The sequence below is a fragment of the Misgurnus anguillicaudatus genome, chromosome 25, assembly GCF_027580225.2.
Source record: "Misgurnus anguillicaudatus chromosome 25, ASM2758022v2, whole genome shotgun sequence".
Taxonomy (NCBI): domain Eukaryota; kingdom Metazoa; phylum Chordata; class Actinopteri; order Cypriniformes; family Cobitidae; genus Misgurnus; species Misgurnus anguillicaudatus.
In genome coordinates, this window is record NC_073361.2 from 9,742,302 (window position 1) to 9,760,910 (window position 18,609).

Consider the following 18,609-nt stretch of genomic DNA (forward strand, 5'->3'; position numbering starts at 1 on the left):
ATGATCATCTGTAGTGGTAACACATTGCTCTACCACTGAGCTATACAGGTTTTTAATTAATTGGACTGAAATGCTTTCATGTAAACACCATCATTTAGGGCTGGGTATCGATTCGGATGTTCCAGATCGATTCAATTTTGAATCAAAAGCTATCAAATCGATTCGATTCTCGGTTCAATTTTCGATTCCGGTTTTTGGGTCGACTTTATGTGAAGGTGGCATTAACGTCGATGAAGCACCTAAAACCGCCATTTTAAGCACTGAATGAAAGAATGACAGGCTCCTTGGTAACATCGTGCAAGGCAAAAAAGAGGGTGACATCTAGTGAAGACGACTAGTAATTTGATTAGCGTTAATCTTACGTTCAATGTTTGCAGAAAAAAAATATGAAAAAATCTATTCTGCTCTTTGACAATCGATTCTGAATCGACCACGTTTAAAAAAAACAATTAATCGAAAAATCTATTGGATTGAAGTCAATCTGACTGAAATTTTGTTTAAAAATGTGTGATTTGTTTCTGAACAACAGAAGAAAATTAGCATGTAAATGCGTTAATCATAGTGTTTTCTCTATCTGATCTTAAAGCAACACTATGTAGTTTTTTTACCTTTAAATAATGTCTCCAAAATTATTTCAGTGATAGAACAACTTTCAACTGGACAAATTGTACCGTTGCGGCAACCTGAGCAGCCTCCTAGCTGCTACAAGCACACTCTGAAAGTGGCGGTGGAGGGTAGAGCACACAGCCCCGCCCCTCCCCCTGCCTGCAGAAGAGTGTCTGATACCAGGCACTGTTGCGCTTTTCAACCACATGGGGGAGCTGTAAGTCATTTTTACATGGAAACTACATAGTGTTGCTTTAAAATACCTTGTGCACATTCGCTGTGAAATATATGTTCACATATATTTATGTCTCCTGCACAAATCGTACAATACTCATCATAAAATTGCAATAGCAAGACATTGGCAACACACATTATTATAGGAATGGGGGCATGCATTGTGCATTCTGCAGGGTTATTTCATAACATTACATAAAGCAATGAAAAAGCATCAAGACATTCAAAAAATTGTTTCCATTACACATATCTAAAAACTTCACACAACAACATTCCCCAACTTTGACTTTGTACATTCATCCAGAGATGAAGCACAAACTCGACGATACACCCTGTGCGCAGATGTTTGGAATAATACAGTGGAGTGTACATGTAAACAAACATCTGATTGCAACATTGAAGGTAAATATACAAACTGTACTGTACTTTCGGATATACATTTGTTTTTCAAGGAAGACAACAAATGTTAAGTCTTCTACTCTGCTTTTCTTCATATGGAAAAATGTGTTCATGTTTAGTGCAAAAAAGCAAAAATATTGAATTCACACATAGCTGCCTTTTGAAGGCTTTTTATTTATTACAAATGATCAGAGGTCTGCAGAAGCAGATGAACACAAACATTTCAGAAGATTCTGGGCAGGCAAAGAGTCTTACAGTATGACTGACCAGTATTTTTATTTGGGGATTCATTAACCCCGGGCCACTGCTCTGGGCCTGTATCATGTGCATCTGTATCTACTCCTCACCTCTAGGGGTCATGTGTCCCCGAAGGGCAGGTAACAGGAAGGACACTTCATAAATCAGCCCCCCTTTCTGACTGTCCTCTCCTTTACATCTTCATAAGCACAGGAGAACTGCCCTTCATCACCTGCCTTCAACATCAGTCCTTCCCACACATCCCTTGGTTATTAGAAAGTTTTTGAAAGAGGCCACAAGGATTTTTACAATGAAATACTCCCAGGCTGGAAAAAAGATAAAGGCTATGTTTGACAGATGAGAAATGATGGCTTCTCAGGCTGTATACCGCAGGTGAACAACAAGGCACAACCGCAAAACATCTGTTTGCATGAAATCCTGTCATGTGTCTTACCTCAACCCACTCTTACAGGTGCATGTTCCCTTTTGCCATCTATGACCAGTAAATGAATGCTAATTGTTCCCTTGAGACAAGGGACCAAATCTCTGAAAAAACATTCACCTATTCTGTTCCTATCCGATTAAAGCCACCACCCGATCCACTGAGACCGACAGAACCTTTTAAAAACAACTGAAGACACACTTTTCCTGTATATACTTTCCACTGTTTACCTTGACTATATTCACTTCCCATTCACTTCCATAGTATTATTTTTTCCTGCTATGGAAGTGAGTGGGGCTCATGATCCGTTTGGTAATAAACATTCCTCGAAGTATCTTCCTTTGTGGTCATCAGAAAAAAACTTGAGGGTGAGTAAATGATGACAATTAAAATTATTGGGTGAACTATCCATTTAAATACTCCCTCATTTGAAAAATCTAAAAATAAATACATTTAAATTGCACTATCATAAAAATCCCACCTTTTCCATGTTTAAGTGCTATAATTGTGTCCCCAGTGCTTCTGTCAACCCAGAAAACGTGAAAAAGATCAACCCAGTAACTTAGTTTTGGTAAACCATTCTCCGCAAGCATGTGAGAATATAAATCATTGAAATTTGGCTCCCCTTGTGATGTCATAAGGGAATAATACCTCCCCTTAATCTGCACTATCCAACAACAGCACTGCCATTTAGTGCAGATTTGCACTTAAAAGGACACAACTACAAACTACACCTACAAAGTTAAAATTATCTCTATGGTATTTTGAGCTAAAACTTCACATGTGTACTCTGGGGACACCAAAAGTTTATTTGACATCTTAAAACAGTCTTGTGAAATGTCTCCTCTCTATGGGGTTTATTCAGACCCAAATTTCGTGCACATGAAAACCATGTGTGAGTAAGAAATACAAGCATGCAAAATAATATCTGCGTGAGGAAAAGCTTCCTCACGAGCGCCGAACATTATGATGATTTGCTTTCGCTCTCGTGATGCTGCACTCTTAGAAAGGATGTGTTAATTTTTTACACATCTTTTTGTGTTAAGCTTTTAACACATTATGTGTCATTTTGTGTTAAAATAAAACATAAGTTGTGTTGTTTCAATAATAACACAGGGGCTGTTTACACTTGGTATTAAAGGAATAGTCTACTCATTTTCAATATTAAAATATGTTATTACCTTAACTAAGAACTGTTGATACATCCCTCTATCATCTGTGTGCGTGCACGTAAGCGCTGATAGCATTTAGCTTAGCCCCATTCATTCAATGGTACCATTTAGAGATAAAGTTAGAAGTGACCAAACACATCAACGTTTTTCCTATTTAAGACGAGTAGTTATACGAGCAAGTTTGGTGGTACAAAATAAAACGTAGCGCTTTTCTAAGCGGATTTAAAAGAGGAACTATATTTTATGACATAATAGCACTTTTGGGAGTACTTCGACTCGGCGCAGTAACACCCTCCCTCTCCCATTATGAGAGTGAGAAGGGGAGCGGACTTTTCAGGTGAGTCGGAGTACTCCCAAAGGTGCTATTGCGCCGTAAAATATAGTTCCTCTTTTAAATCCGCTTAGAAAAGCGCTACGTTTTATTTTGTACCACCAAACTTGCTCGTATAACTACTCGTCTTAAATAGGAAAAACGTTGATGTGTTTGGTCACTTCTAACTTTATCTCTAAATGATACAATTGAATGAATGGGGCTAAGCTAAATGCTATCGAAGCGTTGCAGCGCGCTCCAGCGCTTACGTGCACGCACACAGATGATAGAGGGATGTATCAACAGTTCTTAGTTAAGGTAATAACATATTTTAATATTGAAAATGAGTAGACTATTCCTTTAAGATGTGTTTTCGTTGATCGGATCACAAGTGGAAAGGAAAGAGACACATCACGTTTACACCTGGTATTTAAATCCGTCTCTTTTGTCCACTTTTGACCGCTTCTGTACTGAATACTATGAGGGGGTGGTCTGTCGAGACAGTGGGCGAGTCTCTCTGCTGTCATTTAAATGCGAGCGGGAGTAATGATGAGTTTATATGGACGCAAACTAATATTTTACGTGTATATGTTAGAGCTTGCTCTGAATTGATGAAATAAGATTGCGCAGCTTTCACACGCTTGCAAAATGAAACTATGCAGAGATCAGCCGCTTTAGTTTTATCAATGAAAGGCTAAAAATAGCGCTGTACACTGTGTGTTCACACCAGAAGTCAGAAAAGACATCAAACTGTGTTCAGTACCTCAGATTAGATAAAGGGGCGGAGAGAAGGTGGTCGCTTGTGGATGTTCGAACACATTCAATCACATGTGCGTTTACACTACAAAAGCAATCCGATCGAAAGGGGTTTCGACTACCTCTGAATGTGGTTGAAAGTGGACACGTTCAAAACGTTTGGAAACACCGTTTACACCTGGCATTAACGACGTCCACTTGTGCACCAAAACAGGTCATATTAGTACCTCAGAGCTACATATTTGTACCAAAGAGACCGTATTAGTACCTCAAAGGTGCATGTTGGTACCAAATGTAAACATTTTTACATTTTCTAGGTTGATAGAAGCACTGGGGACCCAATTATAGCACTTAAACATGGAAAAAGTCAGATTTTCATGATATGTCCCCTTTAAAGGGTAATGCCCAAGTGACAGCTTTGGAGCATTTTTTGACCCTTTCTTCTAACAATGTACAGAATCGGCACTATGTAAAATAGCTATGCTTTCCTGTGAGATCAGGTTGTTTATTTAGGTACTACAAAACACGACTTGTTTAGTTATTGATTTACTGGGCAACGGTGCAGTGAAGCAGCTGCCTTGAAATTCGAACACAGCCAGTAAGAGTACGAGAGGAAGGTGATCATCAGTTGAATATCTCCACCTGCAGCTCATCATATGCACAGCTGCGCTGATCTATACCATCATCGAGGACCAATAAAGTCCTTACATTCTTGAAGGCGCTGTGGGGAAATCCGAAGCCTGAGGACAAATGCAGAAAGCATCGAAAAATGCTGGAGGCACATCAAAAAGGGGCATACTGAAATGACTTCCAGCTCACGAACACTCATGAGGGCCAGCACATGTGTAGGGACATTTATGGAACCGTGTAGAGATACAAAGTCTACTTCCAGAGCACAGTTTCACAGTTTCCTCTTGCCTTATCCTAATAGGATGGGAGGATGTTTAAGTGGCCATTTGGACATATAAACGTCCTCCCGCAAGACATAAGGCATAAATTATCCCGTATCGCAGAGCTATCATAATATATCAAAATTGCTTTCAACTCATCTCTAAAACTTTAATACTTACTCCTTTACCAGGCTAATACCTAAGAAGGGATCCTACCTGTACAGTGAGCCAATTTTGTACTTTATTATGCAACCTTAAAGGTGCAGTGTGTAATTTTTAAAAGAATCTCTTGACAGAAATGTAAAATAATATACAAAACTATATTATCAGGGGTGTATAAAGACCTTTTTTGTCATGGTCCTGCCTTCTTGTCATAGTTTTTGTTCCTTGTGGCAGGATCATGACAGCCCATGTGTTTTATGTTAAGGCACTTGGCTTTGTTTATCTGGCCATGTGCCTTGCCTGTCTTGTCTATAACCCCGGTGAGCCAGCCAGCATTGAACCCAGCAGACGGTGAGCCTTGTGAGTTTCCTGGACGGTGAACCGTGAGGGCGTGATCCCGGTTGGTGATCCATGAGTGTGTGTGTCCCTAGACGGTGAGCCGCAAATTGTGTGATCCCGGATGGGGACCCATGAGGGTGTGATCCCAACGGTGAGCCGTGTGGGCGTGATCCCGGACAAGGAGCTGCAAGGATGTGTATCCCGGTCGGTGGGCCTCAAGTGTGTGTCCCTGGATGGTGAGCCGCGAAGTGCGTGATCCCGGATGGGGAACCGCGAGGGTGTGTTCCCGGACGGGGAGCCGAGAGTGTTCCTGGGTGGTTAGCCATGGGGGGCTTCCTTGAACAGTCCGTCCCAGTCCGACTTCGCCTCGGACAACTTTGTCTCAACCAGTGGTGCTGTTCTGAGCCACGGTTGGCTTTGGTGGCTGGGTTTCACATTCCAAGTCCCCCTGTCATACCTGCCTGGACTCCGGCTCTACTTTTATTGTATCCCCTGATCAAGGACTAATTCCCTACCTTGCCCACCCATCCTGAACATTCTTGTACATTCATGTTTGTTGTTTATATTGTTCCCTGACCTATTGTTCTCTATTTATTCTTGCCCTGATTTGTTAAATGTATTGTGTCCTTGATCTCTCATTTTGTCTTGTTAGTTGTGTGTGCCCTTTTGGGACGCCAGGTGGCGTCCCTTGAGGGAGGGCTACTGTCATGGTCCTGCCTTCTTGTCATAGTTTTTGTTCCTTGTGGCAGGATCATGACAGCCCATGTGTTTTATGTTAAGGCACTTGGCTTTGTTTATCTGGCCATGTGGCTTGCCTGTCTTGTCTATAACCCCGCCCCCTTGTCTCCTTGTTAATCACCTAATTATAGTTTGATTCATGTCACCTGTTCCCTCTTGATTTGCTCCCCTATTTGGTGTCCTTGTGTTTGCTGTCCTGTGCTGGTTCGTTTTGTCTCATGTATGCCATGTTTCCTGTCCTGTGAGTTATTTTGCCCCCTCGTGGGTTTTTATGTTGTAGTTATTAAAGTTTTGTGTTGAAAGTCTGCATCTGGGTTCTTCGCCTCGTGATTCCTGACATTTTTATAATGACCCGTTATGTTTTTATTACCTTAGAATGAGACGTTTTTATCTACATACACAGAGGGTCCCCTTACGTGGAAGTCGCCATTTTGTGCCGCCATTTTTCTACAGAAGCCCTTAACGGACAAACTTTTTTGCCAAGTTGTCTCCGTCAATCACATGTTTTTCCGGTGACGGCTACCGTAGCTTCTCTATTCATTTCAAAAGTGAGGAGTGAGCAGTGGACTGAGCTGTTGGTTGCAATTCGCAACCTCACCACTAGATGCCACTAAAATTGACACACTGCACCTTTAAAGTAACGGTTTCTGTGACATCTGCTTTACATTATAGGGTCACAGATATTTAGTATGTTTGCAAGTCTTATGCAATGTTGTCTGCACCTAGCTAACTATATTTAGCGCACATTATTTTAACACTGTGTGGCTTATTATATACTTATATGTGGCTCTGTCTGTGAAATCCAGACAAATGTCTCAATCTAGTTTTGAGATTAGTTTTGATTTCAATCATTGCTTTCAAATTGATTTCAATCATTAACATGATCTTACTCATTCGATATTAAAAATATCAAGGTAATGTCCTTAAAAGGCAAGGCACACTCTGTGAAATGCATTGCTGTTTATTCCATTGATGCAAACTTTTAGGTAAAAGGTAAAAGTAGTCACGCCACCCTCACTGAAATGATTCATCCATATGAATCATCACACAGATTTTCCTTTATGAAATCCTCATTTGCATTCTCTCGGAAAAAAAAAACATATTTGCTCTTTACACTGCCTAGCATTTTTGTTAGTGCCCTAACGCAGGCCAGATGTCCACTTGTACAATTCACTCTTATTTCAACCCATTCGGCTCAACAGCTGTTTAGTTTAATTGAGTATGACCGCTGGGTGGATCTCATTGCAAAGTTCATGTTAAAAATGTGCCACAATCACGCTCTTTCTTTTAATTCAGTCAGCTCCTGGGAGCCTTAATCCTGGCGAAATAAAGCAAACAGTCCACTGGTTACAGCATTAGGTAGAGTGACTCAAAGACATGAACAGAGAGGGACAGGGTGGAGTACTGTATGTAGCTTGCTGCTGGGGCTCATGGCTTCGAATATCTCAACGATTTCACCTAGGGATCAACAGGATTAAATGGAGAGCAAATGTAAACTTTTGCTTAAGTCTGCATTTCAAATATGAGAAAAAGACCCAGAAATTGTTTAAATATTGTCTCCATTAAGAGTTTCGGAAGAGATCTCAATTAATGGCCAATGGTGTTGAAGATTTCGGTAAAACTTTACAATAAGGTTGCATTTGTTAATATAAGTAAATGCATTACTTACATGAAGTAATAATAAGCAATACTCTTTTCTGCATTAAAGGTGCAGTGTGTACATTTTAGCAGCATCTAGTGGTGAGGTTGCGAATTGCAACCACTGGCTCAATCCACTGCTCACCCCTCGCTTTTGAAACGCATACAGTAAAGAAGCTACAGTAGCCGCCACCTGTAAAACATGTCATCGTCAGAGACAACTTAGTAAAAATGTTTGTCCGTTAAGGACTTCTGTAGAAACATGGCGGCACGAAATGGCGACCTCCACATTTGTGTGTATATAAAAACGTCTCATTCTAAGGTAATAAAAACAACGGTTGATTATAAAAAGGTCTTTATACACCCCTGATAATATAGTTTTGTATATTATTTTGCATTTTTGTCAAGAGATCCTTCTAAAAATTACACACTGCACCTTTAATATTTGTTAATTTTATTTGTTAATTCTAGACAGTACAGTTATACAGGTTAGTTCATGGTGCATTAAAGGTGTAGCTGATTCTGATTCCAGTTTTTTAACTACAGTTAGTGTGTAATGTTGCTGTATGTGCATAAACATCATTTGCAAAGTTACAATGCTTAAAGTTCAATGCAACAGGATATATTTGCTTTTTGTTACAAAAATCGCTTCTAAAAACTACAGGAAATGGCTGGACTGCCTACAACTGAGCCTCTTCCTGCTATAGAGGGTATGCATTGACGTCACTTTTCCACGTGACCACGCCTGAACTCGCCCTGTTGAGTGGCAAATGATTCAACAAAATGGCTGGTTATCATAGGGGCTGCAGTAAAAATGCCAGTAAAACTGACTAAATTTACTGACTTAAATTGGATTTAGTTGGCCTTGATTGCAGAGGTGGGCAATACTTAGTTACTTAGTTTCCAAGATCTGTGCTTTATTAGGGTGTTGGTATTGAGAAAAATTTTACTTCACTACATTCTAAACTCTAAAGCATATAATCATACTGTGTATTCTTTTATATTGCATATTAAAATGTATTTAATACCTAATTACATTTAAATTGTGTACTTTTACTTGAGTAAAAGCATGTTAATGTACTTAAATATTAAATGTAAAATAAAAACTTTTAAACTCACTTGAAATGTAATATAGTAAAAATTATGATAATATGCTTTGAAATGTAAGTTTTCCAAAGAAAACACAGATAAAATACAAATACTTGAAAAATACTTTTAAGTAGAAAGTAAAACCTCTGCTTGATAGTGACCCTAGCAACTTATCAACCCACCTGTGGACGTTGGCATGAACGATCAATTTACTTCTCCTTTTGGTGTTTTTTGGTAAGTCTGTAAAACGATAGCTCCGAATTCTTGTTAATCTGTTAGTACAGTCTATCGCACAACAGCTTTTTCCAATTTAGACGAGTTTTCCCCGTGTTTTCGCTGATTTCACGCGGTACTCAAATGCTGCCGCTTTGTCTTTTGCCACTCAGTGGGCGTAACCGCAGTCCCTCTCGCCGAAGGTGACATCACGGGCATAGTAATATCTCTATCCACAAAATTTACGTTGGAGACGATAACTTACGTCATTTGGGGTTTGTACCTTTTGCATATTGTTAACATGTACTAATACACACTTACACACCAAAAGAAATGAAAAATTGTGAATCAGAGAATAGGTGCTCTTTAACTTATCAGTTACAACTTTTGACTTTAAAAATGTATTAACAAATGTTGAAATTAACATGAACTTGCTTAATGCTGTAGGAGTATTGCTCATTGTTAGTCCGTTAGCTAATGCATTAAATGATGTTAGCAAACACAACCTTATTAAGACGTAATGTAAGATTTTAATATCAACTAATGTACGAGCAGTAAAATGTTTGTCTGGGCAGGTGTAAATGATCACAGTATCATGTATAATATACACACTGCCAAAAATATAAAGTTCAAAGAATACATTGACTGAGTTCCATGCACACAAAAAGACAATCTTACAAAAAAAATAAGTCACAATTCGCAATAAGATCCAGAGATGCTCACGAGTCTCTGAGCTCGAGTCCAAGTCAAGTCTGAAGTCTTTGAGCTTGAGTCCAAGTCAAGTCTCAAGTCTTTGAGCTCGAGTCCAAGTCAAGTCTCAAGTCTCTGGGCAAGAGTCCAAGTCAAGTCTGAAGTCTTTGAGCTTAAGTCCAAGTCAAGTCTCATGTCTCTGGGCAAGAGTCCAAGTCAAGTCTGAAGTCTTTGAGCTTGAGTCCAAGTCAAGTCTCAAGTCTCTGGGCAAGAGTCCAAGTCAAGTCTCAAGTCTTTGAGCTTGAGTCCAAGTCAAGTCTCAAGTCTCTGGGCAAGAGTCCAAGTCAAGTCTCAAGTCTCTGGGCAAGAGTCCAAGTCAAGTCTGAAGTCTTTGAGCTTGAGTCCAAGTCAAGTCTCAAGTCTCTGGGCAAGAGTCCAAGTCAAGTCTGAAGTCTTTGAGGACAAGTCTCAAGTCGAGTCTGAAGTCAGTGTGTATGCGACTTAAGTCGCACTTGAGTCCGAGTCTCAAACTCGAGTCCCCATCTCTGATAAGATAATCTGATTTATATTCGCAGTATTATTTTAACACTGTTTAAGAACGCCTAATAGGATAACAGTTTTTATCCTAAAGAACAACTACCTTATAGTGTCAATCAATACCATGGAGTTTGGAAGAAAAACCATGGGAAAATCAAAGGCTTGTGAATCCCATTGAAATTTCTACCACTACATCCATAGAGTGACATTAATCATTTCTTCTACCCTGTTTCTCATTAGCTAATCCATCCAAGAGCAAAACCACCAACCACTGTACCAACAACCCATGGAAAATCATCTAATTCATATTCATGACAAAAAAGTAAACATAACGTATTCATCTGTCATTTAGCCATCCCTCCTCTTGTCTGGAGAAAAATCTCCCAGCCACACACAGAAACTCAGCGGATGAGAAAACCAGCGGTTGTTTAAATGTGTTGCAAATCAGAGGATCCATTACCTTTCCGGATATCTGCACTATACAATGCCGTATCAAGATAACACGATGTGAAGGCCTTGCGAGGTTACACAAAGTTTCAAATAGTTTTTCTCCCACCAGAAAACAGCAGTGAACTTCTATTCACCTGTTTCCGCCTCAGTCAGTGTAAATACCGCTTCCAAGAAGAGCAAAATAGCGAGTAAAGCATAAAGTTTATCATTCGCACCAGGATCCAAGCCACGTGCCAAACCAAACTGGTTACGATACACGGGTCATGCATTTTCACATAAGCCAATGGCAAACATCCTCGCGATTTCAACCAGAAAAAACAACTTTGAGAGTACAAAAACCTTCAATACTCATAAAAATTATAGTTATGGAGAAAATTCATGCAACAAGCTAGTAGTAAGCACGGGACGTCTGGAAAAAAGCTTGAGCTATCACACTTTAGGACTTTAAAGTATCCTTTGAGCTGCCAATGCAAACTGAAGCAGCTAAGCCAAGTGAATATGAGGCCTTATTAAGTTTGACCAAGAAATCATACAATCCGTTGGTTAAAACAATCCAAGCTTACTGGACAATCTCATATGACTGGACCAATTACAGCAGCAATAGTGTTAGAGCTTAATAGCCGGCTTTGCAACCTGCAACAGTGCAGTCTGTAACATCTGTTTAAGCTCCAATGCTTGGCTGTCCACTCGCTTGGGTGCATTTGAAAGTCCATGGGGCCCGGAAACACCCCTTTACTTGTAAACACTTGGTGGAAAACTCTGCCGTGAGACAACACTGAAGTCGGTAATTATCTGTTATTGTGCACAGTTGGTTTACTCCAAAAACTCCATGTCCACTCAGGGAAACATCGTAGGAAACTACGGATCATCAGACCATCCATCGAGACACGCGTAATATATGTCTTCCATAATGTAGCATTCATTCCTATTGTAAAATCTGTTGAATATTTGTGGTTTATCTGGGAATGCATTGAAGAATGCATTGAAGAAGTTAAATGACACAGAACAGGAAGCTATTCACCAAGGCTTAGCAATCACTTAGTTCTCCCGGTGAAGTCGGAAAAAGACCAACAGACTGGTCTTAAAAGGGATTAAAATAATGATAGCTTGATTCTGTGTGTCACAACATACAACAGATCAAGTTGATCTGGATTTCAACATGAGTCTTTCTTGGATTCCCAGGAACAAACACAGGATTAAAAGGACATGGATCACATAAATAGAGTTTCATTTACACATACACACACCAATAACATCCAGTTATTCAGTAAGGCTTGGAAGCTTAAAAAAGAAGGGGTTCTTCTCCAATAATTCTTTTTTTTTAAGTCCGTGAGAATACTTAGTGTTCAACCATGCTCACATCTGGGAGCCATTTTGTGCAATCCGACATCTGTGCCTGGCACCTGATACAAGAGGACTGATGCATTGGAAATTCAATATTAATATTAATATTTCATTGCGCTTAATCCAGATGTGTAGCATAAATGGACGATAGCAACTGGGCACCACGTCCGACCGACCGGCAAGAGCTCCAGACCAAAACATAACCTGGCTTTCACGGATGTGAATTATGAAAATTGGGGATGAGCAACCCGATACCAGAAGTGTGCAAGGCGGAACACAAAGCAAAAGGCAATGCACGTCAAGGAAACGTCACTGGAAATTGTAAACTGGAAATAAAATGATTTCTTTCCACTTGTTTGATCATAGAGATCCAGTGGAGGATGTCTGACAGATCCGAACATGACAGAACTGTTTGACTTACAGTTGGCGATGCTCAAAACTTACAGTATCTCACTGGTTCAATAGGCTACAGGTTAGGTTATATAAATACAACGCATAAAAAAATGCTTCAAAGGATATGTGCAAGATGTCAGGCCATACATTTTCAGCGATGCATGCCAGGATAATTGCTTTGACACTCAACACAAAAGAAGGAGGACTGGGTGGTATATTAGTTTCCATTGATGTAAAACATTGTTTATTTGTGTGGCACAATCACTGTGTGAGAACTTTATAAGAGTGCTGAAGCTGTAAGCATTTAACATTTTAACAGCTGTTTATATTACATTAAAAAAACAGAAGTCCCTGCCAAGGATTTGGGAGCTTAGCGTGACTTGCAGAGGTTATCGATGGTTCCCCAACAGAGATCTTGAATAATGCTTGCTTTTAAAAAGGACACTTGATATTTCTGACTTCACAAGATGAAGATGTTTGTGCAACAGAAGGCAGGAAGAGCTTGACTTATGCTTCAACAGACCGAAGTTATTGAAGATACAGCTTTGAATGAAGGTCACTTGAATAATAGCAGTAAGTTTTGGTTTCTATCTCTGGTCGAAATTGTATAGACGAACCCCTCTGATGTTCGTCAGACAAACTGACCTCGGTGCTTGCCATAGCAGCACAACATGAATTTCAGCGTGTCTACCCTACCCATATTCCATCTGCTTTTCTCATTTGTTTCGGCGTAGCGCCCCTCCTGGTCCACTAACTCCTTATATCACCCACTCCATCTTCTTCTAATACTAACCTCACTGTCCTTATCCTCTACATCTGGTTTTCTGTCTTCTGCATGTGCAGCTGTCCCTTCTCCTGAATCATCTCTTTCGCTTGCGCTTCATGTCTGTCGACTAATTTCCTCCGTGCCCTTGCAGCTACTGCTGATTTCTCCAGTGAACGCTGGATGTTTTTGGTTTCATTGCTCGGTCAAAAGGAGCAATGGCGAGCAGATTTGTGTTGTCCTCTGACAGATATGATCTCCAGATGGATTCATCAGCATCGGCTGTCAAAGCCGCCAAAACACAAGTGTGTTTGGGGGGTTGCTTCAGCTGATAGATGCGGGCGTGGTATACGACTTCAGACCAATGTCTAGACGCAAGCTTTATGATCCATGAACTTTAAGTCAAGTCTACGCTTACAATGATAGATACTAAGGGTTAAAGAAGACAATGCACTTAGTTTAGACAGGTTTTTTATAAGGCTGTTTAACTCTATCCCTGCCAGCTTTTTTTAAGTTGTCAGCCAGCGGCAGCATTTTTTATGATTTCACAAAAGTTGAATGCCTTCCAGAAAATGTTCTTTTTTAAATATATAAACATACAGTATATCAAATGAAAGAACAGTGTTGCTTTAAAAAAAAAAACTTTCATCCTAGCTTCATTTGTTCTCTTAAATATGGGAAGGTTTCTTTTTTATTTTGAGCAAAAAGCTGAGATAAGTGCGTTTAGGGATCAGATTCAGAGCGATCCTCAAAACGTATACTGAGTTTGAACTTTTTGGTTTGAGTGGTTGCTTCCGGGTTGTATAAGTTGGGTAAGAGTGCCACCTGGTGGATAATAACGGAAATATGGTTTGCCGGACAAACCCATCATTGGCAGGCAGGTCCGGGGTGGGTAATCAGGAGAACCGGGAGAAAAATTGTCACGTTAGTGAGTCTATCTTCTCTTAAAGGTGCTCTAAGCAAATTCACGCGTTTTAGACCATAAAACATTTTTTTGTAACATACAGCAAACATCTCCTCACTATCTGCTTGCTGCCTGTCTGCTGATCAAACTGTAAAAAAACGCGATCTCTGTAGACAACCTAGGCTCCACAAACTGCAATAACAACAAAGTGGCCAAACCGACCATCAGAAATGATAACAAAGTGTTCCAGCCAATAAACGACAGGAAGGATTTGGGGGTGGGGGTTTGGCGCGTTCATGAAAGCACGGAAGGGAGGGGGAGGAGTTAGCTACTCTCCGTTTGTTTTAAAACAGTTCAAACATCAACAAAATGTAATGTCACACAGATTCGCTTAGAGCGCCTTTAAATAACACTACACACATTCCGCATTCTGACACTGCAGCGTGCCGCAGCGTTCACATGGGTTGTACCATGTGAGGGAGTTCTCCCCTCCTATAGAGTTGGTTGGGTCCATATCCCATCTTATCCAAAACTTTTCTCAGGTAGGCTACTGCTAGCACCTAACGATAGCTGGGCCGGCCCTAACGTAACAGTACGCATTAGGGAGGATGGGTGGTAGGAAGAGGCCAGGAGGAGCTGAAAAAGGCATTGGAGGAGGATGCTGCCAAATGTGCGAAGCTTAACGATTTATTTTCAAGAGGACAAACACATGTGGCAACAGGTAAAGAAAGATAAGCCTATGATAATTATTCGGTGGCTAATACCATTGTCAATCTATTCACAAGCAAAATATAAAATTTTATTAAAAGCCTTTTTGTGTATCACCCAATACATGGCGATTCATAGACAAAAACTATGCCAGTGACTAGCAATAACAGAGCGATCTCATTCATTTTAGTGGAAGCTTCTGGACACTTCTGGTACAATGAGCGATAGTGACCATTTGCGACAGGAAGTGGGCTTGTCCAGCTACACAATTCCTTGTTGAACTTACATTTTTAAGTTTAATCAACTTGAAATAACAATTAATTTTAACTTTCTTGACTAGTAAGGAGTTGCTATAAACAGGGTTCCCACACCATAGTTAACTTTAAATTCAAGGACCTTTCAAGGACTTTCCAGGTCCAATACCTCTTAAATTCAAGGACTAAATGTGGGGACACATTTCAAGTGAAAGCAAGGTTACATCATGTTACCTTTTAAGATACATTGTTACAGTTCCCTTTCGAGGGAACTCGCACTACGCCACTGCGGTGACACTTTGGGGACGCCTCCAAGGGTAAGTGCGTCTGAATGTGTATATCAAACTCAACCAATGGTGAGGCTTAAAAACAAAGACAGGGTGACGCGGGAGCCAGGAAGTATATCGCTACCTAAAATATTGCCAAAGACGGCATTACAGGGACACAGGAAGCATGGCAAGGGAGACACAGCGTCTCGTTCCCTTCTCCGAGACGTTTTCATGTGTCAAACACAACTATCCAAAAAAGCATTTTGGTATGAATCAACATTCGCATACATATGATATAAGCATTTAAAATGAAACAGTTTAGCACGTGTGCTTAAAAAATCTATTTTTATAATATTATCCTACACTACACAGGCAATAATATGATTTTTTTTCCAGAAAACTTGCATAAAATAGATTCAAGCACTTTCAATGATCTGTCTCTATGTATGTATATTTTCAAAACTTTCCAGGGCCTTGATTTTTTTCCCACAGATTCACAAACTTTCAAGAATTTCAAGGACCCTTGGGAACCTTGTATAAATTAAGTTGAAATATCTTAAGCTAATTCAACTTAATTTCTATAATTTAAACCCATTACTAGTCAAGATAGATAAAATTAATGGTAAATTCACGTTGATTAAACTTAAAAACTTAAGTGCAACAAAACATTTGAGAGAAAAGTTCAATATTATGCAAATGATGAGCGACTTTCGGAGTGAATTAAGTTCATTTCATCAGGTACGGAGAGGATGGTTATTCACTTGTTTATAATTTTCACTAAGACAACCAGAATTAGGAATGCGTCCTAATGACGTCACTGAAAGAGACAGGCGACATATAGCAACAAAGTCTATGTTGATGTGCACGCAGCATAATATAAAGAGAAAGAGAGTGGGAAATTGTGTTTTTTTTCTGTTCCAATTAAAAATTTGATATTTTATTATAAATGTTAAAATTCAACACATTTGTATTTGTAGCCCCCCATACACGTATTTGTGACCCCTCCTGGCAAACTGAGGGACAATAAGCAAGATTTCAAAATTTGTTATTGTTATTTCTTATAAAAAAATATCTTAAGACTATCTTAAAAATGATGTATGATCTAATATAATCAAAAAAGCTACATCTGTTTGAAGTCGATATATTCAGCAAAGAAAATGTTGGGATATAAATTAAGTAAAAACAATGATGGTGCCTAAACACAATTATCACAATAATTCCAATAAATTTGGCACACACAAAGTTACTGAAAAACCCATTTCTACAAATATGTATAATATGAAACTTTTGTTCTTTTATTGTTTGATTGACATTGAGACAATATTTTGGAAAGTACACCTCTCAGAAAACGTACAAATAAATATCACGTTAGATCATCTTTAATTAATATTTGAAGTTTTTGGATTGCTAGACGAGGGCTACATATTTTTTATGAAAATCTCAAATTCGCCCAAAATCAACATCTTTTACTTCTTTTGCCTGTAGCTTAAAATGAAGCAGTGAGCATTCAGACTCCCAGATTTAGACAGCCCAGATCACATTATAGGAATCAAGTCATGGAAACTTAAATCACATGGTCATTTTACAGTACTGTGTGATAAAGTTTGTGCTGAGAAAAGATAGGTTTTTACTAATATGTCTTTAATGTATCCCAGGTAAAAAATTTGTATACTTTAGTGTATTAGATATATGACTGAAGTACATGAAGTATAAAACAAGTATGCTTCTAAGAGTATTTAATATGTACTTTTTAAAAGTATACTTTTAGTGTATGCACAAAATGTACTTAACACAACTATAATTTGCGCTGCAATGTCTTTTTAATTGTCTTTCCATTAAAATGGCGATACAAAGCAATTGTACTCTAAGGGTGCTTAATTGCTCATGAATCTTGATTTTCAGTATTTTAGTGCACTTGAAGTTTAAAAAAAGTTGTTCCATTTTAGTATACTATTTACACTTGACGTGTAATCAAATAAACGTTAAGTTGTAGTCAATTCATACTTGAATACACTTAACTATACTTGGATTTGACGAAAATAGTACAAAATGTAGAAAATATACTTAGTACACTTTTTTTAAGTATATTTTTAATAGAATTATTTTTCACATGGTATTTCTCCTGTAAATGTAACACATGGTCAGCATATTTTATTTCTGCTATTCTGCAGATTGTTAGGCCTGCCGATTTTAAACTGTCTTTGATTATGCAATTATGAATGACTAATATGTTTTCACATTCTTTTGGTAGTAAAACCCTAAAAATAGCAAACCGCAAGTGGAAAGATGTTAAGATTATCTCACTGTTTCAAATCAACCGTGAAAGACACGTGGACAAAAATGATGTCCGCTAATTCTCATCATATGATGTGTTAGAGAGAACAAAGTATCAGCAGGTTGATGGGATCTTTAAGGATGCACTCCTCGTATTACATGTGGTGGGAATTAGTGTGTGTGTGTGTGTGTGTGTGTTTCGCTTTATTAGCTACTGATGTTGATCAAAGCAATGAAGTTGATTTTGTTTTTACAAGAGTCTTGCTGAAAAGAGTGTTATTGTGACAATAATAAGAGATTAAAACAGATTTGTTTTAATGCATGGGGACATGTCATGCATTGTCATTTCTTAAAATCTATCACATGTAATATTCATGCTATAATCCAGTGTTGGGAGAGTATCTCCTTTCAAATGTTTTCAAAATAGTGTACATTTTTCCAGGAACAGGTTACATTTTCCAGCATCTTCTCACATGTTGTACTCAGCACTGAAAAGTCAGATTTGTGTAGTAAATGATTTACATATTTAAAGTCACAATAAAATTGAAATTAAAACTTAAAATCTTTTGGAAACGCTACTTCCGTTTCATTGTGACTTAAAGAATCTGCACACAGGTATCCAGTTTTTGGTGGCATTTATAGCAAAATATAAACACAGCTGTTTACCATACACTTTTGATAATAGTTCTTTTGTTGCCGTATATAAAGTCATTCTATTATTTTATACATTTAATGCTAAGTTGCACAACAGTCGCACAACAATTTAAACCTTTGTTTTCAATTGGCATGTTAAGAAAC

At 38.8% G+C, this 18,609-nt stretch overlaps 1 protein-coding gene across 3 annotated transcripts in view; it reads right to left on the reverse strand.

The window, feature by feature from the left end:
* Positions 1 to 18,609, reverse strand: part of sugct (succinyl-CoA:glutarate-CoA transferase) — a 171,099-nt gene that overhangs the window by 89,125 nt on the left and 63,365 nt on the right. The window contains exon 13 of one of the 3 annotated variants that reach the window (XM_055181749.2): positions 18,278 to 18,299. The exons of the other annotated variants lie outside the window; for them this stretch is intronic. Coding sequence (XP_055037724.1) covers positions 18,294 to 18,299 — 6 coding nt within the window. The 3' untranslated portion in view covers positions 18,278 to 18,293. Of the gene's footprint in view, positions 1 to 18,277; positions 18,300 to 18,609 lie in introns of those variants that run through there. 3 annotated transcript variants of the gene reach the window in all.